This window comes from Cupressus sempervirens, chromosome 5, assembly GCF_028749045.1.
Source record: "Cupressus sempervirens isolate cs-2001-9-10 chromosome 5, ASM2874904v1, whole genome shotgun sequence".
In the NCBI taxonomy this organism is placed as follows: Eukaryota; Viridiplantae; Streptophyta; class Pinopsida; order Cupressales; family Cupressaceae; genus Cupressus; species Cupressus sempervirens.
This window is the reverse complement of record NC_143122.1, coordinates 324,071,660-324,097,064: the sequence shown is the minus strand read 5'-3', so window position 1 is coordinate 324,097,064 and position 25,405 is coordinate 324,071,660. Positions and strand designations below refer to the sequence as shown.

The following is a 25,405-nucleotide window of genomic DNA, read 5'->3' as shown; positions in this document are numbered from 1 at the left end:
ATCATCTCCAACTCATGATTTGTAGTGATTTTGAAATCTCCTCTAGTGATATTATTGTCATCTTCTAACTGATCAGGAACTTGGATTTGCTTCCATTTGTATTTTCTAATCCTATCTACTGTTAGCTTTGAGAACATCCTTCTCGTGATTTTCAAATCATCCTCCACATCTCGAAAATAATATTCTATGTGTGGAATGTGGAGATATCTATTTTGAAATGCTGTCTTGGTCTGCTTCTCAGGATTGAAGATTTCTCTTGCTTCGTAATATCCTAGCCCATAAATTTCAAATTCTTCCTCTGCTGTTTCAGCTGCTATTTGTGACAGACAAGTTTCACTTCCAAGATTGAAGTGAAATCCAACTCCTAACTTTTGTTTTGTGCTATAGAATCTTGTCATAGGCAATTAGTCGTCTCCATCTCCATGATCACCATCTTGTTTGAAGGATAAGTTGGGAGATTCCTAGGATAAACTATGCTTCCCAATACTCAAATGTATATGAATTTGGGGTATTGGATGTACCATGACCCATGCTTCTTGATCAAATTCTTAGCCTCTTTGGATAGTCTCACATGTGGAGCCTCTTATAGCTCTCCCACAACCATTATGACAAATGCATCATTGAAAATCTTGAAGTTCTTGTTGTTGTGAAGGTGTAGTTGTGGGTTGCATTAATGTTATGTTATGTTAGTTGTTTAAGGCTTGCTCCTTTGTGAGATAGGCTCCGACCTTGTGATATGGTATGTTGAAAGTCTATAGAAATTCCTTTTCTGATAGGAGAGTCAAAATCTTCTTGTCCTTCGCATATTGGATTGCCTTTGTTTGGGGATTGTGATGCATTGCACACTCGAGGACTAACATAGCGTGCTGCATGGTAGGAGGAAAAGAAGCTGCTTGCACTATTCCATTTTGACCATTCTCCTAGCCATCTATCTTAGAAGGATTGTCTCTATACAACCTGTTTCTCACTTGAAACATATTGACAGGACCATGATTGGTATCCCCAATCTTCTTGTTCTTCGTAGTGAATCTAGACTTTGGCATCATATCTTGGGTGTATTTTTTCACTTGGACTTGTTTATCCCTCTTCAAATTTCCAGCTTTAGCTCCTGACATGCTTACCCCTGCCATCACAATTTCACTACTTATCTTGAATTTTAATCTTGGATCAGTAGATTAGGTTTTAGATTTTGAAGTTTGATTAAATTTCTCTCACTTTAAAAATCTTCTATCTTAAGTAATTCAATCAAGTCTAAATCAATTAGAATTTCACCTTATGCATTCCTAACTTTCTTTCCTTATGATATTTTGATTAGTTTTTGGGTATGCGAAAATCAGGAATCTAATTGCTTATAATTCATGTTTTATTTCATTAACCTTGAACTTTGAAATGAACTTGAAATGAAGTCTTGTCGAAACCTGGAAAAAAAACAATTTTCTAATATATCATTTCCAGGTTTTTTTTCCTACCACCTTCTAACCTTTGATTTTTGAAAGAAATCTTATATAATGTTCAAATTGCTGCTCCTTCAAGTTTCAGAGTTGTTGAAATTACTGCTCCCTCAAGATGATTTAGCTCTCCTTCAATGTAATCTGCTTCCTTGATGATGAAGTCGCTGCTCTTCCAAGATGATTTTGCTGCCTTATATTAGGAGAAATTGCTGTTTTTGGCAGAGATATATCTGCTCTGGTTTGGTGTCAAAATAATTTCTCATCACCCCCTTTATATAGATGATCCACATCTTGAAAGGATATGTATCATGCAAGGGCCAACTTGACTGTTTTGACGAATCAAATATTTTTATATAATCATTTTTTACCTCCTTAAGATGACGGCTTGATCTGATAGTGGATTGAAGGCATGTTATTCATGACTAATTAAGTCTTCACCCTTTCCTCTTTTCATTGTGTAAGTTCAATTAGGGTGTGAAATTTAGATGTTATAGAGGATAAATGATTCCTTGGAGGGTGGCAGAATCTGTCACCCTTAAAGGAATTTTCCTTGATTTTTGGTCAATCTCAAACTCAATTCCCATGTTTATATGCTTTTTCTCGTTGTTTCTCTTGCCATCCACAAGGAGGAATTTAAAGGGTCAAGAGGATATTTAATTCTTTGCTCTAGACTCAATCTTTACTTTGTACAATTTTCCACCTTGGTAAGGCTGAATTCAAGGCTCTTTGAGGATTATCTATCCTTTTATCTATTCTCTAATTCCAATTTCGGCCTTCTAATTCCTATGATTCATTTCCATTTACTCATTGTTCACAATGAGGACACATCAATCCAAGGTGGAAATTAAAGTCAAGGGAGGGTTTTAGAATCCTGAAGGGTAGGTGGATTCTGCCCTGCCTTGAGGATTTTCCTCCTTGCTTTGCAATTATTCAAACACATAGCTTTCCTCATTGAACTTGGCTTAATTGGCCTCAATTCTCCATATTCGGATTTGCTGTCATCGTGCTTTCATGTTATGCAAGCCAGTCTACAGTTCCAACTTCCTTATATAAGGGCAGAATTTGGGGCATGGAGAGGATTTTGGAATCCTCAAGGGCAGGTGTATCCTGCCCTGCATTGATGATTTTTTCCTTCATTTATTACCTTCGCTTCATCAAATTCTCCTTTAAGACTCTCCATTTTAGAACTTCTTTTCCCCAATGCAGATTGGGGGGAGGGGGAGGGCTTAATTGAGTTTTCCTCCTCTTCTACAAGGCGGAAATTCAACTCTACAGAGGATTTTGGAATTCTGTAAGGCAGGCAGATTCTCCACCCTGCCTAGAGGATTTTCCTCTTTCACATGCCATCTTCTTTGCTTCACCTTAAAATATCAATTTTGTTTTCTTGACTCCTTAAAATCCCTTTGCATAGCAATTTCTCACTTTGCTTAAATACAAACAAGCCTTCAATCTGTTTTGGGCTTAATCAGGTCTGATTTCATACTCATCCTCCATCTTTTAGTTCTGATTGTAAAACGTCTCTTTGAGATTTTACCTCCAAACATGTCTTATTTGTTCATCCAATTACCTTAATGACTTGCCCATAGGTGGAGATGAAGGGAGTGCAAGATTTTAGGCCACAAGGAGAGGACACAAATTAAGGTTGGAGAGGATTTTTGAATCCTCAGAGGCGGGCGGAATCCGCCATACCTAGAGGGGTTTCCTCTTTGTAGCTGTTGTCCACACTTAACTTATTTTTTCCCTTTCTCCCAAGCCTTTCAAGTTAAATTTGGAAAGGGTGGGTTGTCCAATAGTTATACTTGGTTGACTTGAGTGGTAATGCCCCCATCTATCCATCCTAATTATGCACTTGCTGAAATTCGAACTTAAGGGACTTACTGATTTCAATCTTTCACTCCCTGACTTTACCTTTAAAATTCTCCTCACTTGACCAAGAAAGACCTGCCAAACTAGCTCCCTACACCCAAGCTACAAGAGCAAAAGCAAAAATAGGGGGTCCCAACTTGTAATGGGATGGTGTGAAATTCCCAAAACATCTAGCAACTCCACTGAAGAAATGTTCCTTAATGTTTCAATTGTAAAATTCACTTAGAATCAAGAACCTTTTTTTAATTCCCTTTTCACCCATTGAATGATCGCGAATTTCATCACAAATGGGAGGAATCAGAAATTGAGCTAATAATTTTAATCCTTAATTTGTACACGTGTGCAAATGTATTTATTCCTTGCTCAACAGGTACCTGGAAAGCTTCTTAGCTCCATTGGACTTAGCTATTTTGTTATCCTTACTCCAAAAAATTATGGATGGAGCCTCATTGCTAGTTAGGTGCCCATAGTCTTGACAAATTTATCAATATGGCTCACCACAAAAATGGTTATGGTAAATCAATATTGTTGTAGACGTATTAAACAAAGGAGATGAAAGCTCCTTATATAGATTTACATAGACGATGTTTCTTTTCTAAAAGAAACAATCGTGAACCAAAGATAGAAATGGAAACTACCTGATAAACTAAAGCTAACTAAGATGACCATTAAAGAAATATTATAATACCCTCCCTTAATGGTCATTGTCTAACTGTTGTCTTTTGGTCACAAATTCTTCAAAACATTTTACTGTTGCTGGAAACCCTCCCTAGATCCGCAAAATGCCAATAACCAAGAATCCAAAATTATCCCTTTCTTGAGAATGCTTTGCAACAAGAGACAAGAGCCTGCTACTGACTCTGCCACCGAGATAAGTCTACCACTAACCCTCCCAAAATCAGCAAAACATTTGACTAGAAATCATCACAAAACATCCAACCAGATGTTGGATAATGAAGCTGCCTTACCTGGAGATAGAGACAAACACTGGAAATAGCTAGCATGATTTTGAGGAAAACTTGGCAAACCCTCCAATCTTTACAAATGAGCATGATGCTCCAAAACAAATTGCAAAAAACTACGATTTTTGAGGAGAAAAACTGACAAAAACCCAACACAATTTTTGAGGTGAAGAATTGATCAAAACCCAACATGATTTTTGAGGCGAAAAATCAATCAAAATCAAACAGAATCTGAGACATGGATAAGAGAACACAAAACTTCATTTTTAGGAAATACAATAAAACCCAATAGATAATTTTTGAAGAAAAAAATATTAACCCACAAAGGAATCCCATGCAGCTTTGCAAAGTACAAAATCATAATTTTTTTGAGGGAACAAATTATGGAAACCCCTCGGAAATTTTTTAAGGGAAAAATTTATGAAAACCCATCAACTTCTTCAATCCTTCCAATGTGAGTGGTGCCAATGAACTTGCTGCTTGAGCTAAGGCATTTGCTACTTTATTACAAGATCTATATCCAAACTTGTTACCAAATGCATCAAAGCTCTCTATCAAATCTAATACCTTGTTTCGATATCTCTTTAATCTCTTATAGTGGCATGCATATCTCTTTTGAATTCAGCACACTGCTCTGTTTATTGTGCATAATAGGCTCAAGAGTAGAGCTTCATATTCAACCTTTTTTATTTATGCAAGGAAATTATAGTCTATGTTCTACCAAATATGTTTATCTCATTGGATTGGTCAATCCATATCCAACCCTTGATCCTTTCTTTGTTTTGGAACCATTAAATCTCTGAGTCCAAACATGGCTTTGGAACCATTAAATCTCTTAGTCCAAACATGGCTATTTTCTTGGTGTCCTTTTGGGGTTCTTTTGTTCCCTTTGAAGGTTGTTCAACAAGACATTATAGAAGTCTTAGATCCTTTGTATAATCGAGATAAGATATACGATCGATCATGAATGCAAAATTGATAGAGAAGAAAATGTGGATATTAATTACAGGGCAAGGCATATCATCCAGTTGACCAAGAAATGGATCAAGAAGCCATTCAAGTTGGATCCGGTTCTTGAAACAGTAGTCTTACAGGCCACAACCCACCCAGTAAAGGGAAGAGGGGCGAAAGTTACAGTACCAACATTCACAACCCAATCTCCAATTAGGCCGGAAACGGTGTATCAACATGATAGGGAAGTTGGATACTTCAAGGCACAGAAAGGCAAGGATAAAAGGAAAAGAGTTTCTTTGCAGTGAGCTAAGCCCGATGTTGAAGGGACTCAAGCCTAGGAGGCAACTCAAGCTCAAGAAGCCACTTGAGCTCAAGATAATCCACAAGTACCACCACCGCAACAAGGGCAAGGACCTGAAGAGGAAGCACAAGAAGTGTCCCTATAGGTTCAAGAGGAAGAAGCCTCTTCATCAACTCCTAAGTTATTTTTAAAATGTCAGATTTTGACTTCATGCTTGTAGGTATTGAACTCATAGGCGACAAGATAAGGGATACACCAACGAATCGGCCTTTGGGAGAAGATTGGAGTCAATCGCCACCTTCTCCACAAGGACCTCTAGGTGCCCCGCTATCCCTAGGTCAAAATTTATCTTTCTTGGATAAAGGTTTAGCCACTCCTCTCCCTCTTGTTAATGAAGAGCAAGTACAAACTGTGCAGGAAGAGGAGCCACAACAAAGACCCGCCGATGAAGTATCATAAGAGGGGCAAATATATGAAGAACCTCAACAAACTTCTCAAGATACAGAGGTAAGGATTGTGGTCTCAGCAGACATAGGGATGCCTAATTTAGATCCCTCATAGAAAGAAAAGATTCTAGAGAGGAGCGATAAGGGAAAGGGTCTAGCAAAACAAACCCCCTCTTCATCTAAGTATATGTCTCTGATGGAAACTACTCCAAGATGGTTGAATAAAGAGGTGATGGTTAGGCATAAAAGACAGTTGTATTGTAGTGAGGATGAGGGAATGAAAGAATTAGTTGAAGCCCTCAAGAAACCTGAGTTACCTAAGGGTGATGCGCGTACATTGGCCTTTATTATGAAGAACTAAAATCAGGACTTGTTCTCTCATATTGTCATCCCTCCTCTACATGCAGATACTGAAGAGCTAACCTTGAAAGATTATCAGATTAAAGAGGTCTTGTTGGGAAAGCCCACTATGGACACTGATAAATCAATGGTTACTACAGGAATTAAAGAAGTGTTTAACTACTTGGAACAAGATGAGGCCAAATTGCTAAGGCTCCGGAAACAAAATGAGCTTCTAAGAGGCTATTTGCATGAAGTGGTTGGTCCTTTGGACCTTTATCATCCTAAGGCAACTCTAGGTGAGGCACTTGATGGAAGGGAGAATGCAGGTGTACAAGTGGATCCATTTTTGAAGGCGTGACAACAATGGTGAGAAAGTTTTGAGGAAAAAGGTGTGTAGATAATACAGGGAAACCTTAAACTATTGCACTATATGTAGATAGGCTGGTTGCTATACTGAACCAGGATTTTGGATTGATGGATGAAGTACATACATGGGGTAAAGACCTGCAAGCATTACGGTCAATAAAGGATCAGAGGTATTGTATGCTTGTGGATGTATATACAGGGGATGAATTAGATAAAATAGATGATTGGATTGAGAAGATTGCTACTAGTAATAAAGTGATGGAGACATTACATGCGGATATTTATAAGCTCAAGGATCAAACCCAAGAGCAGATTTTGGAAGCTGAGAAGTATTACAGCGATGCTTGCCTTGATATTTTTGAAAATGAGTCAAGAGATAAATTCATGTCTATGCAAGCAGTTGTTGAACAGTTTCGGAAGACTTTTGAAGAAGCTTCGACTAATGAGGACATTAGACAAGCATTTAAGACAGAGGAGGCGTTGCTAGAATTGGATGTAAAACTGAGAGACTTTACGGAGACTCGCATAGAAGTGGACAACTATCGACAAATAGTAAAGGATAAGTATGATGCTTTGGATTTGCCAAATGCAACCCAAGTGATGGAGATCATAGAGAAATTCAAGAGCAAACATCCAGACATAGCTTTGGTATGAAGGGGAAGAAAACCTAGAAGCTAGATTTTCAGTTTTGACACTTGGAAATTTTTCCATTTTTTAAATCTACAATTAAGGTGCGCTTCTTCAAAGGTGTGCAAGGTGCGCTTCTCCAAAGGTGCGCCGAATTTTTTTGAAGAAGTCGGAGGTGCGCCAACAGTTAACTGCCAATTCTAAATTTAGAGCTTTCCATGCATCAGAAACACATTTTGACAACAACTTAATTCTTACAAACATCCAAAGAAGATTGAGCTTCTATTTTTGGCATCTCCAGAGACTCCTACATCTTCTGATGACTTCCTTCTCTTTTTCTCATGCTTTCAGTGTTTTAAAGTCATGTAAAGGCTCATACACCCATTAATTGATATAAACAAGGGTGGAGTCCTACTTAGCACCATTTAGAGAGTCAGTTTGTATATAATTAGACTTGTTTTATTAAGTTTTAAGCATATATTTGCATGAAGGAATCTCTCGCTCTCAACACATTGAGGAGACAATTTCTTATAAATTTAGGAATGTAACATGTATTCCAGGCCGATAATATATGTTTTTGGTGCTCTCATTCTGAGTGTAGTTATTCTTGCTGGAATGTGTTATTTTTGTGGATTCTTGTTCATGATAATAATGGAGCCAATAGTTTTGTTGTGTTGATTTGATTGTGCGATATTTTAGTTCTGGTGTTTGTCGCGTGTTGACGAATTCCGTTGATGTATAGAGTTGGAGAAGAGATCACCCTTTTTTTGTTCCTACATAGCTTCTCGTCTCGCTTGAGCGCACTTTCCGTGGCCTTGCGATTTGGTAAGAAGTGAAACATCTTTTGGTTTTACTAAGTTTCCATCGACAATTGCATCAGTGGATTTGAGGAAGTGCTGCTCCTACTTTCATTGGTTTCCTACCCGATCTTTTCAACGATTTAACTCGCAGACTTGTTGTTATCGTGGTTTATGTCCGTTAGGAATTTCCCATTATGTTATTTACTTTCATCTCTCGTTACCTTATCTTTGTTATTTGCTTTGCTAACCCTTGGTTAAATTAGGAATTCATATAGTTGCATTGTTAGATTGCATTCATTAAAAAACAAAAAATACCAAAAACATCTCTTTTTGTGTGGTTAATTTTGAAATAGCAAGCAGATTTATCATCTTATCCGAAATTGGTACTAACCAGCAAAGGCCTCTTTGTGAACAAATACATTTATCTTCAATTGAGCGGATTCTAGTAGGTTGCAAGATCGCCCAGAACCTTGGAGTTGATCCCAGATCAGCTTTTCAAGAGAGGAGTTCGAAAGGATTCTTGTCGTTAAGCATCGTGCAAAACGACAACTCAATAGCTCCATCTCATGGATTTGCAAGAAGTCCTTGAGTGCTTCTTGACTGATTTGCCTCCACCTTGCACTCTTCCTTCTTGCTTAATGCACTCCACACCAATCCCCTAACTTCCTCCTATTTTCTTACTGGGTATGAGGTGTGCGCCAAGTTTTTCCATTTCCAACATTGGTTTCATCTGGAAGCACCACTCCTTGCAAACAAATTCTTGCATCACCCACATGGTTTCCTCTTTGGTACCCAACTCCAATGCACATACCACAGAGGCCAAGGTGATATTGATTTTTCTCGGTATTGAGGCTTAGGGTGCACAAATTCTTTTGCTAGGATGATATCAATAATTTTCCAAAAATTTGGCTCATCAACCTTAAGACCCTTTTTAAATGTTTCTTAGAAATGCAACCAAGGAAGCATAGTTGTTGCTTCTAGGTAAGGAGGGTGGAATTGACTTCCATGAGGGTCACCACACTATCTCATTCCCCTATAAACGTTTCTCATAAATGCAACCAAGGAAGCATAGTTGTTGCTTCTAGGTAAGGAGGGTGAAATTGGCCTCCATGAGGCTCACCTCACTACCACTTTCCTTGCACGTAGTGTAACATAAATAGAAACCAACATTAATACTAACCAATTTGATGGTATTTTAAACTCCTATCACACAACCGCCACATACACCATCCATTACATTTTATTATTGCTCCGTCCCCGCAGTGCTGTACAGGGTGTCTAAAGAATCGATCCCAAGGCCTGAATAATCCTTTGCTAGCTCCCCATTTGGATTTGCAATTGTTCATTACATTTTATTATTGTCCCACCCCCAAAGGGTGTCTAAGACTAAAGAATCAAGCCCAAGATCTCAATAATCCTTTTCTAGCTCCCCATTTGCATTTGCAATCAACAAATCAACAACTCTTGAAAGTACATCTGCCATTGTGTTGTCACCTCGTTTGATATGTGTAACTGTGTAATTATCAAATGTGAAGAGTAGGATTTTGACTTTTTTAGTCCCCACCTGTATAGGCGAGGACTAATGTTTTTGTCTTCATTAAAGCCAATTAATCATACTTCAAGAATCGTGCCAACCGATATATGCAACTTATATTCTAAAGTTTGAGTATGTTCAAAAAATTTAATCTAATTTTTGTTATTTTCCTAATTTATTTGATTGGTCAATATGTATTTTTATGGGGTTTTTAACTCTTTATATTACAAAATTTAGAAAAGAAAAATTTAAACCAATGAAAAAAGCGCTAGTGAATTATTTTTCTAATGTTTAATCCTTTTGGGAAAGTACGCGGGCATGTGCCGTAGGAACACGACCTAGTTTTGCACACCCAATATTTAGGTACCTTGACTCTAATCATATTATTATTTAAATAGATTTTATTTCTTTTCTATAATTTTCTAAACTTTTTCTTCTATTTTAATAATTTAATTATTTATTTGTTTTAAATAAATACATATTTTAATAATTTATTTTTAATGCTTATAAAAAATTTAATTATTAATATGTTTAAATATTTAATAATTTAAAATTAATTCATGTAAATCACAAATAATTGTCATTAATAAATCTAGTTCTTACATTTTGTGATTTTTGTATTCTCAATGATATTATTCAATTTGTATTTTAATATAAGCATAGCCTTTTGATGTAGGAGCATTCTGGGTGTAAGAGCAATCTTGCATCAACCAAAAATATTTCATTTCAATTCTTTGAGTAAGGGTTGTCTTAATTTACAGTTGTTGTCTATGGAGGCTTACTACATAGAAAGTCAGTCATATGAGCTCAGAATGTCTTAATTTCAGAGGTGGATATTCATCTTGGATATATCAGCCTACCGGTTGAGACTTAGTGCCATATCATGCATATTTGTGGATTTATTACGGATTTTTGGTTTGCAATTTTGGTATATAAAATTTAGGCTCACCGTTGAAGGCCTAAAAGTGCTCAGATGAGGCCCGAAAACTCGATGGATGGGTGCTTATGCAAATTTGAGCTTGTAGATTAGAAAGTGAGGTTCCTGAAAAGTGGTTATAATAGCCAATCAGAGCAACGGTTTGAGACTTATGGCCTTCCAAAGTTGGGACAACCAAAATTTTCAAAATAAATGTCAAAAGTGTATTTGGCTAACTCTATACGTATTGTTAGGGTCTCTCAGCCCTAGGTATTAAGTTTGAGTATCTAGAACCTTCCCGGGCAGCATAAACTTGCTTATTTAAGAAATGCCTGAACATGTCTATGACAGCTTTGGGTGATAGTTTGTAGTTTTGTCCTCCAGATTATTGTAATGAAGGCACCCCTATGGGTTAGCATTTTGCAATTTTGAATTCTGTAATTCCACATTTGTGGCGATAATAAGAAGCCCATATTTTGTTCTCGCAAATTGTTGTTGTTTCTTTGTTTTTGTTATGTGTTTATGGTATCAAGGGGAGCACCCGTCATCAAGTGGTATTCGAGCTAGAGTTCTTGAGTGTGTGGACAGATTGCCGATTGTGAGGCAATTCACACCAGGATCATGGTTTGCGCTGTGTGTAGACATATCGTCGATTGTGAGGCAATTTGCACTAGGGTTTCAGCAAAAGCGCGAAAATGCCTCCACGAAGAGCGTGGTGGAAGAGTCGAAGGTGTTACACGTGAGGATTTTAGAACCCTCCAGAGGCAAATGCAAGCATTGCAAGAACAAATGCGCAGAGGAATGAATCTTGTCATAGGAGATGATGAAAGCGAGGATGAAAGAGAAGGAAATGCAGACCAAGCTGTAGTAGAGGAAGTTCTTTACCTAGAGGCGAAGCTTTTTAAGGCCATTTCCAGTATTGGAAAAAGACCTAAGTTTGATGTTCCCACATTTTTTGGAAATCTTAACCCAGAGGAGCTGATCAATTGGATCAATGAATTGGAGGAATACTTTGAGTATGAGGCTATTAAGGATCCTGATAGGGTCAAGTTTGTGAAGGCAAAACTGAAGGGACATGCGAAGATCTGGTGGCAAAAGATTCAATTGGAGCGAAATAAAAGAGGAAAGGACAAAATCTCTAGATGAAATCAGATGGTAGCTAAAATGAAGCGACAGTTCATTCCCATGGATTATGAGCTTGATCTGTTGAAGAAAATGCAAAGGTTGAAGGAAGGGTTGAAATAAGTTTGATGTTCCCACATTTTTGGGAAATCTTAACTTAGAGGAGTTGGTCGATTGGATCAATGAATTGGAGGAATACTTTGAGTATGAGGATATTGAGGATCCTGATAGGATCAAGTTTGTGAAGGCAAAACTGAAGGGACATGCGAAGATCTGGTGGCAGAAGATTCAATTGGAGCGAAATAAAGAGGAAAGGACAAAATCACCAGATGGAATCGAATGGGAGTTAAAATGAAGCGACAATTCATTCCCGTGGATTATTAGCTTGATTTCTTGAAGAAAATGCAAGGGTTGAAGCAAGCGGGAAAATCTGTTCAAGAGTATACCGAAGAGTTCTACCGATTTCTCATTAGAACCAGCCATGCAAATGCTGATAAGGAGAAAGTGGCCCGTTATCTTAATGGGTTAAGGCCAAGCAATCAAGAGGAGCCTTGTCTTGTTCGAGTGACCAGTATTGAGGAGGCATACCAATTTTCCCTGAGAGTTGAGAAGCTAAGCAAAAAGTTTGATAACAAAAATAGTGGTAGAGGTTGTGGTGGAAGATCTAGCGGACAATCTTATGGAGGCTGAAATGATGATCAGAAAAATAGAGATGAGGCTGGAAGTAGCAGTCAGAATCAAAGGAAATAATTCCAATCGTTTCCATGACCAAAATAATAGATATCAAAGAGGAAGAGGAAGAGGGCAAGGATCTGGAAGAGGAGGTTTTTGTGGAAAATGCTTCACTACGGAGAAGAAGGGCATAGAGCATTTGAACGTTTCCAACGTCAAGGAATGACCGATCGAAGAACGGAGGGCCAGGCCAACGTTGCGCATGTTGATGAAGATGCTAGATCATCGCATTTTGAAGATGTTGAAAGAGAAGTCCTAGTTAACAGAAGAGTTCTGCTAAGTGGCGAGAATGAACTTGATCAAAGAAGGAGCTTGTTTCACACAAGGTGCAAATGTGAAGATAAGTGTTGTGAAGTGATCATTGAAGGTGGAAGTACTGGCAATCTGGTGTCAGAAATATAATGACCACAAAATTGAAGTTGAAGAGGTAGAAACACGCACGCCCATATCGTATTGCTTGGGTGCAAGATGACCACAAGCTCATAGTCAATGAGCAATGCTTAGCGAAGTTCAAGATTAGAAGCTACCAAGTTGAGGTGCTTTGTGATATCATACCTATGGACATGTCATATGTTGCTGGGTAGGCCGTGGTAGTTTGACAGGCATGCTGTACATGATGGGTGAGCAAATACCTACACTCTAACAAAGGATGAAGTGAAACATAAGTTGAAGCCATTGAAGGAGAAAGAAGAAAAAATATGTAGTGTTGCCAGAATATGTTTCATTGATGGAAAGGAGTTTCTCCAAGGTATAAAGCATGAGCATAGGTGTTTTGCTATAATTCCAAAAGATGGTGAAGAAGAAGTAGAGGAGGTACCTGCAAGTTGTAGATATGTTGGGAGATTTTTTTGATATTGTGTTAGATAATGTACCTGATGGATTACCTCCAGTGAGGAAAATCAATCACCAGATGGATTTGATTCCACGAGCCAGTTTGCCAAGCAAGGCAGCGCATAAAATGACACCAGCAAAAAGTGAAGAGTTGACCAAACAAGTTCATAAGTTGTTGCAGAAGGGATTGATTCGAGAGAGTCTGAGTCCATGTGTTGTACCAATAGTATTAGCACCAAATAAGAATGGAGAATGGAGGATGTGCACAGATTCTCGTGCTATTAACAAGATTACAATCAAGTACATATTTCCATTGCCAAGGATGGATGATATTATGGATTGTTTGAGTGGAGCTATGTATTTCACAAAGATAGATATGAAGAGTGGATACCATTAAATTTGCATCAAAGAAGGTGATGAGTGGAAGGCTGCCTTCAAGACAAGGGAAAGACAGTATGAGTGGTTAGTCATGCCTTTTGGGCTAACCAATGCACCGAGCACTTCATGAGGCTCATGAATGAGTTACTGAAGGAGTTTCTGGGTAAATTTGTCATTGTTTACCTAGATGATATTTTGATCTTTAGTAAGACATTGGAGGAGCATTTGATGCATATCCAAAAGGTGTTTGATAAGTTGAGGGAAAAAAAGTTGCTAATAAACCCGAAGAAGTGCAGTTTTGTGAAGGAGTTGGTGTACCTGGGATTTGTAGTCTCAGCAAAAGGTCTGAAAATGGACCTGGAAAAAGTGAAGGCTATCCTAAAATGGTCTACTCCAAAGAGTGCTACAGAGGTAAGATCTATTCATGGATTGGCTAGTTTTTACAGAAAGTTCATAAGAGGTTTAGCTATATTTGTGGACCCTTGACTGAAACAATGAGAGGGGATATGAAAGAACTTAAGTGGACTGTAGGAGCAGATAAGAGTTTTAATATGTTGAAATAGAAAGTTACAGAGCATCTTGTTTTATCACGCCTAGATTTTAACAAGGTGTTTCAAGTAGATTGTGATGCTAGTGGTACTGCAATAGGAGCTGTTTTGAGCCAAGAAGGTAGACCTTTTGCTTATTTTAGTGAGAAGCTGAATGAAGCCAAAAGAAATTTTTTTGTTTATGATCAGGAATTTTATGCTATAGTTTATGCATTGAAGAAGTGGAGACACTATCTTCTTCCTAAGGAGTTTGTTTTGTATACTAATCATCAAGCTTTGCAATATTTGAATAGTCAAGGAAAATTAAACCAAAGGCATTTGAAGTGGGTCGAGTTTTTACAGAGTTATAAATTTGTTTTGAAACACACGAGTGGGAAGTCTATTGAGTTGTAGATGCTCTTAGTAGAAGACAACTGTTGCTGACAGAAATGCAGACTGAGGTGGTTGGGTTCAAAGAACTTAGTAATTTGTATCCAGAGGATCCTAATTTTGGTGAAGCATGGAAGGCTTGTATAGAACCTGTTACCTTAGTTACCAGATTCATGTATTGGATCTTGGATCCGGATTTGCGCGTGGATCAGGGCAGGATCTATAATCCGACCTGTGGATCCATCAGGATCCGCAACCCACAGATCCACAGGCAGGAATTACGGATCCTGCCTGGATCCTCAAGGATCCACCACAAATCCGCGCGAATTTGTGCCAAATCAGGCAAGAAAAGTTGTAAAAAGTGAGTCCATTCAATTTTTTGCCCGTGGATCCTGAGGGACCCACAGGCAGGATTATGGATCCTACTTGGATCTGCAGCCCATTCAATTTTTTTAATGTTTTTTTTTGCCTAAACCCTAAAAACGACCCTCTAAGTCATAATGCAAGTTGATTTACTCTCTATTTTGCTCTCTCATACTTGCTAGTTTGAAGTAAAGTGCTTGGATTCGAAGGAGATCGGTTGTGGAGCTCCAAATACCTAGCAAAAAGTGTTTAAGGTATGCATTTCAACCATATTCTTGAGTTCTTTCATAGATTATTGATTTATATTTAATTTTCCAAATTTTCAAATTTTTGTGAAGCATGGTTTTCTTTCATTTTTTTTTCTAGATTGCAAGAATAGATCAATGAGTAGTCAAGGCTCAATGGGTGGGGGTGGGGCTGCATCACCAAGCTTCAAAATTGATAAGGGGTCTCCTTTATGGAGATACACAACAAGAGTCACACAATGTCTTGTGGGTGGGGCATACATATGAAAATGTAATTATTGCAATATACAACATAGAAGCTCCTATTCCCAAGTGAAACTACATTTTTTGGGCCTTGCGGGTGAAGGAATTAACATGTGTCAGTGTAGTGATAAGAAGGGATTACCAACTGCACAAATAGCAGTGTTAGCAAAAGAGCAAGATGATGTTGATAGAGTAGTTGCAAAAGAAAAACGTAGTGCTTCCAAAAGAACAAATACACCAACACCATCATCCAATCAAACAAGCACAAGAACACATCTTTTTTTGCCTATGCCAACTACAAATGATGAAGATGAAGACGCATCTCCACTCACCCGCAAGAGAGGCCCACTAGATAGGGCATTCCAAAATGAAAAGAGAGACATTGCTGATCACAAAATTGGACGTTGTTTAACTGCAAATGGTGTTTCATTTAATTTTGTGAGATCACCTTATTTTAGGGAGATGGTGGAAGCAATAAATGAAGCACCCGTGGTTACAAACTACTTGGTTATGAGAAGTTGCACACTACCATATACATGATGAGAGGAAATCTATAGAGGTTGATCTCCAACCAATAAGAGATTTTTGGGTTCAATCGGGTGTGTTTATTATTTCGGATGGGTGGAAAGATTGTAAAAATTGTCCATTGATCAATGTTATTGCTGTATGCCCTAAGGGGGCAATGTTCTTGAACGCAGTTGATTGTGAAGGGCAAGTGAAAAATTCAGAATTTATTTCACACATTCTCATTGATGCCATAGAGTTAGTGAGTCTTGATAATGTTGTCCAAGTGGTCACGAACAATGCAAAAGTTTGCAGGGCTATAGGGATAATTGTAGAGTCTAGATATGATCATATCTTTTGGACAGCATGCACCATCCACTCTCTCAATTTGGTGATGAAAGCAATTGGCACCGAAATAGATTGGGTAAAAAAGATATATGAGGAAGCTGAAGAGATTCAAATGTTTGTGACAAATCACCACATGTCACAAGCAATTTTTAGGAGTTTCTCGGACTTGGAATTATTGAAGGTAAATTTGTATATTTAATATATAATTGAATATTATTGGATTCCATATAATTTTTCGTTGTTTACATTAACATGTTTTAATTTTTAAATGTATTACTAACTTGAGTTTAACATGTTCTTAGGTTGCTAAAACCCGCTTTGCCTCTCACACATTGAAACATATGGTCATTAGCCCCCAGTAGGGCATTTGGAAGAATTCCAATACAGCAAGGGCCTTAATGTGAGAAGAATGATACTAGATGAGGATTGGTGGGGTCTTGTGACTTATGTGTTGGAAGTCACCGATCCAATAATGACAATGCTTCGCTTTGCAAACAGTGATGAGCCATGCCTTGGGGATATTTATGATTCCATGGACACTGTGCTGGAAAAAATTAAAATGGTAAGTTCTACGCTCTTTTACAACAAATTTTTATTTGAGAGATCTAGATTCTAAAGTTTAAATTGACATATTCATTAATTATAATTATTATTCATATCTCGTATCCTAGGTCATACAGAGGAGGGAGAATGAAGGAGGAAAAAAATGTGCATCATCGATGGAACAAGATGACTACATCTTTGTACCTCCTTGCAGTTCTTATCAAATGCTTGTGCTTATTTTATCCAATGTTTGTGCTATTGATATTTGATAGTGTTCAATTGTCTTTTGTTATCCCTAGGTACGATAGTGCAGATGTACATCGCCTTCTAGGTAGAGTGCCACCATTTAGAGATGCAGAGGTTGCAAATGGGTATAAGAGGGCACTAGCTAAAATATTCCAAGATCCAAAGATTGGGGCAATTGTGAGGAGTGAATTTGCTGCCTTCATCTTAGATGAAAATTTGCACCCTATTGCCATAGCCGACCAAAGCAGGATGGATGCCATCAAATGGTGGTACCTTCATGTACCTCCAACCTCTTGCCATAAAGGTCCTATCCCAAGTAAGTTTGTAAAATTTATCACCTAAAGTTGATTTTTTAAGCTAAGGTTAACACTCTCAATTCCTTGAATTTATTATTTAATTTATTTATCTTGATTGTTGTATTGATAATTTTTAATTTCTCTTTAGGTTGCCAGCTCTTCTGCAGCTGAGTGGAATTGGAGTACTTACTCCTTTATCCACTCAATCAAACACAACCGGTTGGTTCCAAAAAAACAGAAGACCTTGTGTTCATTCACAACAGTTTGCGGTTGTTGTTAGAGAAGGATCCAATGTACAAGAAGGGGCCTGAAAGGCTTTGGGATGTAGCACCTGAGACTCCTGATTTAGATATGACCATCCGAGATCTTGCTAGATCCACTTTGATTGATGTGGATGATGAGGAGGATTATGAGTTCATAATTCCCTCTACTACTAGTGGTTTGGGTTCCTCTACTAATACAGATGCAACACTTGCAGCTCATCAGTACCCCTCTGATGCAAATTTTCTTGAAAATTCATTTGATGATTAAATCAAAAACTTTAGTCTCGACTCTTGACTCTTTTATGAGTAAATCATGTTACAAACTTTAAGTTTAATGATCTATATTTTTAATGTTACAAACTTTCACTTTTAGTAATTCAATGTGAATGTGTTGATTTTCTTTATAATCGTGAAAATAGATTAATTATCATTGATTAAGTATACTAGATTCATAGAGGCATACTATAAAATGATTTAGTTTTAGAATTATGTATATTTCTCTTCTTTTTTTTTTTTTTGTGTGTGTGTGTGTATATATATATAGAATCATAATTGGGAAAAAAAAATCCTGAATCCATGGATTCGATTCACGTGCTCGAATTGGATTCGTGTCATGAATTGGCAACTAAACATGTTACACTTGACAGGACAAAATGGTTGGATTTCATAATCCAAGATGATATGTTGTTCAAAGGAAGCCAATTGTGCATTCCCAGAAGTTCAATGAGAGAGAATCTCATCAAGGAGAAGCATAGTGGAGGATTGGCTGGACACTTTGGGAGAGATAAGACCATTGCTTTGGTTGCTGAGAATTATTACTGGCCACAGTTGAAACAAGATGTGAAAAAGTTTGTATAGAGTTGCAGAGTATGTTAGATGGCAAAAGGAGTGAAGCAAAATACTAGATTTTATCAGCCATTCCTTGTACCAGAGAAGTTGTGGGAGGATGTTAGCATGGATTTTGTTCTTGGATTACCAAGGACTCAGCGAGGCATGATTCTATTTTTGTGGTGGTTGACAGGTTTTCAAAGATGGCACATTTCATTCCCTATAAGAAGACTAGTGATGTTCATGTGGCAGATTTGTTTTTCAAAGAAGTGGTAAGACTACATGGTCTGCCAAAGAGTATAGTTTCAGATCGAGATACCAAATTTGCTGGGTATTTCTGGCATACATTGTGGAAGAAATTGAAGACAAATTTAAAGCTCAATTCATCACATCATCCACAGACTGATGGATAGACAGTTGGGAAACTTGCTGAGATGTTTGGTTGGCAATAAACCAAATGGACGGGATCTAATTTTACCACAAGCAGAATGTGCATATAATAATTTTGTTAACATGAGTACTGGTAAATCACCATTCCAGATTCTATATGGGAGCAGTCCCAGACATGCTTTTGAATTGAAGCAATTGGATAAAGGAGAGATAAGTAGTGCTGAAGCAGAAGAATTTGTTGAACATTTAAAGAATATCCATGAGGAGGTGAGGAAGCACATCATAAAGATGAATGCACAGTACAAGGCTAAGCCAGATGTGAAAAGGAGGTATAAGGAATTTCAGATTAGAGAGGAAGTCATAGTTCATTTGAGAAAAGAGCTTTTTCCAATGGGTACATACTATAAGCTGAAGATGAAGTTTGGACTGTGTAAGATAGTGAAAAGGCATGATTCTGGAAATGCCTATGAAGTGGAGTTGCCTGCTGAATTGAATATTTCACTAGTATTTAATATTTTAGATTTGACAGAATATTATGAAGGAGGTGATGGAGCTAAAGTTGGAGAAGTGCAATGGAGAATTCCAGCAACAAGTTTGGCTACAAAGGAGATGAGGAGATACTTGACAGTCGTGTTGGGAAAAGTACAAGGAACAAAACTTATGAAGAATACTTGGTCAAATGGAAAGGAAGGCCAGTAGAAGATTCATCATGGCTAGCAAGGGAGGAGGTTAACTATCTTGGTTTTCCTTTAAATATTTGAGACGTGACGAGTTCACTTCTCAAATTACCCAGGTGTCTGATGCAAGAGCATCCTGGGTGTAAGAGCAATCTTGCATCAACCAAAAATATTTCATTTCAATTCTTTGAATAAGGGTTGTCTTAAATGCAGAGTTGTTGTCTATGGAGGCTTGCTACTCAGTAAGTCAGTCATATGAGCTCGGAATGTCTTAATTTCAGAGTTGGATATCCATCTTGGATATATCAGCCTACCAGTTGAGGCTCAGTGCCATATCATGCGTATTCGTAGATTTATTTCGAATTTTTGGTTTGCAATTTTGGTACATAAACTTCAGGCTCATCGTTGAAGGCCTAAAAAGTGCTTAGATGAGGCCCGAAAAATCGATGGATGAGCGTTGGTGCGGATCTAAGCTTGTAGATCAGAAGTTGAGGTTTCTGAAAAGTAGTTATAATAGCCAATCGGAGCAACGGTTCAAGACTTATGGCCTTTCGAAGTTGGGCTGACCAAAACTCTCAAAATAAATGTCAAAAGTGTATTTGGCCGACTCTATATGTATTGTTAGGGTTTGTTAGCCCTAGGTATTAAGTTTGAGTATCTAAAACCTTTGTGGGCGGCATAAAATTGCCTATTTAAGAAATGCCCGAACATTGTCTAGGACAGCTCTGGGTGATAGTTCGCAGCTTTGTCGTACAAATTACTGTAATGAAGGTGCCCATGTGGGTTAGCATATTGTAATTCTGAATTTTGTAATTTGCATTTGTGGTGATTAGAAGAAGCCCATATTTTGTTCTCGCAAATTGTTGTTGTTTCTTTATTTTTTTATGTGTTTATGGTATTAAGTGGAGCACCCTTCATCAAGTGGTTTGTGTATTCTCAATGATATTATTCAATTTGTATTTTAATATAAGCATAACCTTTCCACCATCTTTTGGTACAAAAGCTAGTTAAACTTTGTCATAAATTTTTGTTGTTTATTTAAGTTTATTATTTGTTGATTTAATAATAATTTGTTTCAATAATTTAATCTTAGATAGTTAGTGGATGAATTTTAAATGGTGAATCTATTATAGATGAAGCAAGAGCCAAACTATCTCTAACTTCTTCTAGCCTAAAAGAAAATGAGTAATTCCACTATTCTTAACATGTAAAATTTTGTTGGAAAAAGTATCAAGATCTTCTTACTTTCAAGAAACAAAAGAAAACTCAAGTGGTTTGCTTTCTCTTCCTCTGGCTACTAAGATGTTTCAGTTTGCTAGGTTGTCCCTTGTCTGCCTATGGATTCAACAGATAGTATTGTAATGAACCTATCAACAAACGATATCAAAGAAATAGCAAATTTAATAAATTTATGCCACTAATTAATAATTAGATCCTTCAAGGAAGCGATTTCAAGATTGGGCAAAAATTTTACTAAAAAAATGGTCTTCCTTTATTTAGTTGCAAGCCATTGGAGGAGTCCAAATTTTCTAAGAGAGACCCTGATTTATTTTACAATTTCTAATTTGGGTAGCCCATGTATACTGACTAGCATTAAGTATAACCATAAATTTCCCTTCAAGGAAGAGGTTTTTTTGTAATGTCTCAAGTCAAAATAATGATGCAAATCCAATTTTTAACCCTACAAAAATACTTGTTATTTACATAACATTATCCTTCCTAACATTAACATAGATCTTAGCCTTATGCAATGAACTTTTCAAGTCTTTATTTATAGAATTTGAATACAAATCCCTAAGAAGTGAAAAAAAAGAATGTGAGCAAACATTTTGAGAGTTGAGTCACGATTTATTTTCCATTATTTCATTCATGGTCTTAGATTCATTCATATTTCTCCTAGTCTTCATTAGAGATCTAATCCTTTAATTGAGCATACAACGAACAGTTTTTCAAATTATAATTGATTAATACAATTGCCATTAGGAAAGCAAACTTGAATACAATGAACCATAATTTTGGCATTAGCTTATACACATGCTTCTATAGAATAATTGATCCACCTTAATAGACATATTTTCAACATTTGTGAGTCTCCCATTTTTGCATATGGCAGGGACTCTAGCTGTAACACAGCTCTTTTTTATATATACGTTTAAATTCCAAGCCAACACTTCTCCTTTAATTATGATCTAATTATTGTTAATGAGTCACCTTCCAAGTGGATTGAGATATTGATACTGTTTTCTCCAATTTGACTGCATACAAAGTGGCTTGTATTTCCCATTAGTTTTATAATTTTATTCATATTTTATTATATATTAAAACTCTTAATATTAATATTATATTATTAATATTGCTATAAACTTATTTGTATGACATTTATTAATAGTAAATTTTAGTACATGCACGCACACATACATACATACACATGGTTTTGTATGGATGAACCCAACCCCCAAATTAGTTTTTGATCAAACCTGTGAATCAAAACGTCAAACCTGAACCCAAGCCTGAGCCTGAATCAGCAATAAAAATATGCTCTTAAAAATTTGTTGTCTGACTAATTATAACAGTCTGTTTTATCTACCTTATTTCATGATTGGGAATGTGTTTGAAGCGATCTTGGAGTGTTACAAGAGAAGCTGCATACATGGGCGTGAAATAGGTGTATAATAGTAAGTTTGCTAGGCATTATCCTTTCTGTTCTGACTACTATAACGTGATTTTCGGACCATTCCCAGGCCTTCCAAGGTTAATTTCATTGTATTTTAATGTGTTTGGATGAAGTTCATGGTGTTTGAACCTGATATTTTCAATGTTGGCAGTGCATTTGTTGTCATTTCTGAGTAGATGACTTGCTGATCAGAGTTTCCGGTCTGATATTCTTCTGTGCCAGCATTTTTCTGTGAAGTTCTGAGCATATTTGGTTAGATATTGCCCATTATCATGTTGGGTATCTAGGGATGTGTCAGTGATTATCCTAAGTTGCTTCCCTCGCTGTTCTGATTGTAACAATGTGCCTTCAAACCCTTACCAGACCTCCAAATCAGTTTTCCAGCCATCCATTGTCATGACCCCATCTAAGGAGTACAAGAAATAAGGTAAAATCTTGCCGGCAATCATCAGAAATCACCAATAGATAGCATCCGATGTATCATAAATAAAGGGCAGTGATTCTAGTTTAATGAGGAACAAGGGTTAATATGCCTTGTCTATGCATAATGATGATGCTTAGTGGTAACATCGAAGATGAACAGGAATCCAATTAACAACAGTTAGAGTATAATAATGCAGCAATCCAAAACTCTATTATGAACAATGGCTGGGTTAAGACTAAACAACAATGATGAGAATCAGTGATTAACAGTTAAGCTTTTTTAACCAGAGGTCCATGACTCACCGCGAGTTGTGCGGGTGGTCCGGGTCGCCAAGCTGAGCAGACCTTGCTGAGTTTTTATGACTCGGGTTATGGAATCTGATATCTATATATATATATATAAAATTCATTTTTAAATTTATTTATTTTTACCATTTTGCTGAGTTGTAGATGAGTCACAAGTGAAGCCGGCCTTGCTGAGTCCGAGTCTGGGAACTCTGCTCTTAACCAAGAAAATGCACTAATAATTAGTTATGACACGTGATCCTTCAAGGGGTGCATCTGAATTAATTAGGCTAACTAACAATAATGGAGGGACATTATTGAAGAGACCTGGTGCCTCAACTCCAAAGATTTTATCTCTTGAGGGAAACAAGAGGATATAAAGTCCAATAGGAAGAAGGCAGATTTTTGAAGAAGATCAATCGTATTCAATCTAATGCAATTTGCAAACTCAGAAGTTAATATATATCGCAGCAGATTCCATACTGGTCAGAAATTGTGATAGGAATATAATGCATTTTCATTTGATTTATAGGTAAGCCATTATATGTCTTCACTTGATAAGAAGTATGGAATTATGCAGATTTATATTGCTTCTAACATATGATTAGTAATATAGGAATGTATGATTAATCTGGATGAAGATTCCTTTAAGTTTATAGCCAATCCACTGTACATACAGGAGTGCCCCAATGGCAGCTAGAAGGCCAAATGGCAGGTGTCATAGCTGTGCTCCTGGGCTTGATGGATAAGTTCAATGCGCCTTGAATGATCTCCATAATGAGGATTGACTCTTGAAAAGAGCCTTAAAGGAATCTTATGTAGATTAGGAGTATTAAAATAACAATTATAATTCTCTTTGGAACATTGTTGAAATATATTTTTATTTATCTATTAGTAACTAACCTGGTTGCAGGCTCTAAATCAAGGTGTTAATCCAGACCTCATGTAGGAATTCTAGAATAATTTAAGTCCTAATAGGGAATGTTACATCCATTAAGATATTCTGTTGTAATTTCCAGTTGGGGTGTCAGGTTATGCATTTTGGGAAGCTTTGGGAAATGATTTTTTCTGTTTATCAGTGCCATTTTGTATCAGCACTTTATGAAAGTGGTATATCATTGTTTGACATGATCAAGTTGTGTTAACAATTAACGTATGTTTTCAAAAAAATAAAATTGTTGAGATTCATTAGTTAGAATATTAAACTGTGGATATTTGATAATGTAATCCCAAAATTTAAATTATATTCTGCAGTACCAGTCTCACAATTTTAGCAGCCTCATCTAGAAAAGCAACAGCTCTGCACTAGAATTTGTGACTCATATACCCAACACTCCAGAATGTTTCAACTTAATACCATGCAAACTGAGCTTTTCCAATCAGACTATATACATATTGTTGCGTACTCGGACCTGGAGAGTACTTGGTAAGCCCAGAATTTTCAACTTGAAAAAACCTCAGCAAATACTCAACAAAAACTCTGCAACTCAGAAAGTGCTAATAATAATAATTTTTTGTTTTGAAATTCAATTACAATATGTATTAAATTAAAAATTGACCTCTTGAAAGAGAGAATGCATGGTTTTATAGAAAAGATATGTGAAAAATGGGTTTTAGCCAGCATTTTACCCACATTGGCATTTTTACTCATGTTTTTCATACCTGTAAAAAATCACTAGTTAAATTTGTAAAATGTCATGTCCCCAATTTTTTGGTGACAGTTCGATTAAATTAATTAAATTAATACTGGTTGTCCAAGGACGACTAATTAATTATTTTAATTAAATACATAATATTAAAAGATAACCTTGTATTTAATAAAGTGACTTGGAAAATATTTAATAAAGTCACTTATGAGATAAGATCAAATTGTTCTAGAAGTCTCTGGAGAAGGTGGAGAGAAAAGAATAAATAGGCACCCCGGGACTCCATTCGAATCAGGCAGTTGATTATCTCTCTTTGATTTTCAGGTTGTGATTCAATCACAGGTGCATTGTGAAACCTAGGGTTTCTACAATTGTCACAGTTGGCCATTGAGAACGATAACTCTCAATTGGTACGCAATTTTGAGGGTGTGAAATATCATCTGAATTATTGCAGATTGGAGGTGACATTCAGTCATTTCATCAGGGCAGAATTTGTGGCTTAAGGCCAAAATTTTGGTGGATCATTCTGGGAATTGATATTCGAAGATTTAAGCTCATCAATTCTACCAGGATCTGTTGGCAGAAAGGTAAGGAGATTCCGTCAGCATTCTAGCCAAACCAAGCAGGATATATAACATTCAAAAATTTACTAAACGCGTGGGTCCGAGGGTTCAATTTAGAGGTGACTGCAAACAACGAATTAATCCCAAATAATCAAATCTGCAGGCGCTTTCTTCTCATGCATTTCAGTCACTGTTCGAAGATCATTAATATCGCAGGATTGAAGGGTTGGTATTGTAGTCGAGTCAGAATCTACCGCACTCAAAGTGTATATAATGGTCGATCTTTTACTGAGGACGCGTTATCTCCGGAACAAGGCTGTAGG

General features: G+C 36.9%; 2 protein-coding genes across 3 annotated transcripts in view; both read left to right on the top strand.

Annotated features, from left to right (window-relative positions):
* The window catches only part of LOC149555971 (lipase 1), a 67,115-nt gene that overhangs the window by 25,038 nt on the left and 16,672 nt on the right, over positions 1-25,405 (top strand). The gene's annotated exons all lie outside the window — the stretch shown is intronic.
* Positions 16,555-17,772, top strand: LOC149555972 (uncharacterized). Its single transcript, XM_089833711.1, has 3 exons — positions 16,555-16,810; positions 16,920-17,353; positions 17,482-17,772. Exons 1-3 carry the CDS (start codon positions 16,749-16,751, stop codon positions 17,502-17,504), a joined length of 519 nt encoding a protein of 172 aa, XP_089689837.1. The 5' UTR covers positions 16,555-16,748; the 3' UTR covers positions 17,505-17,772.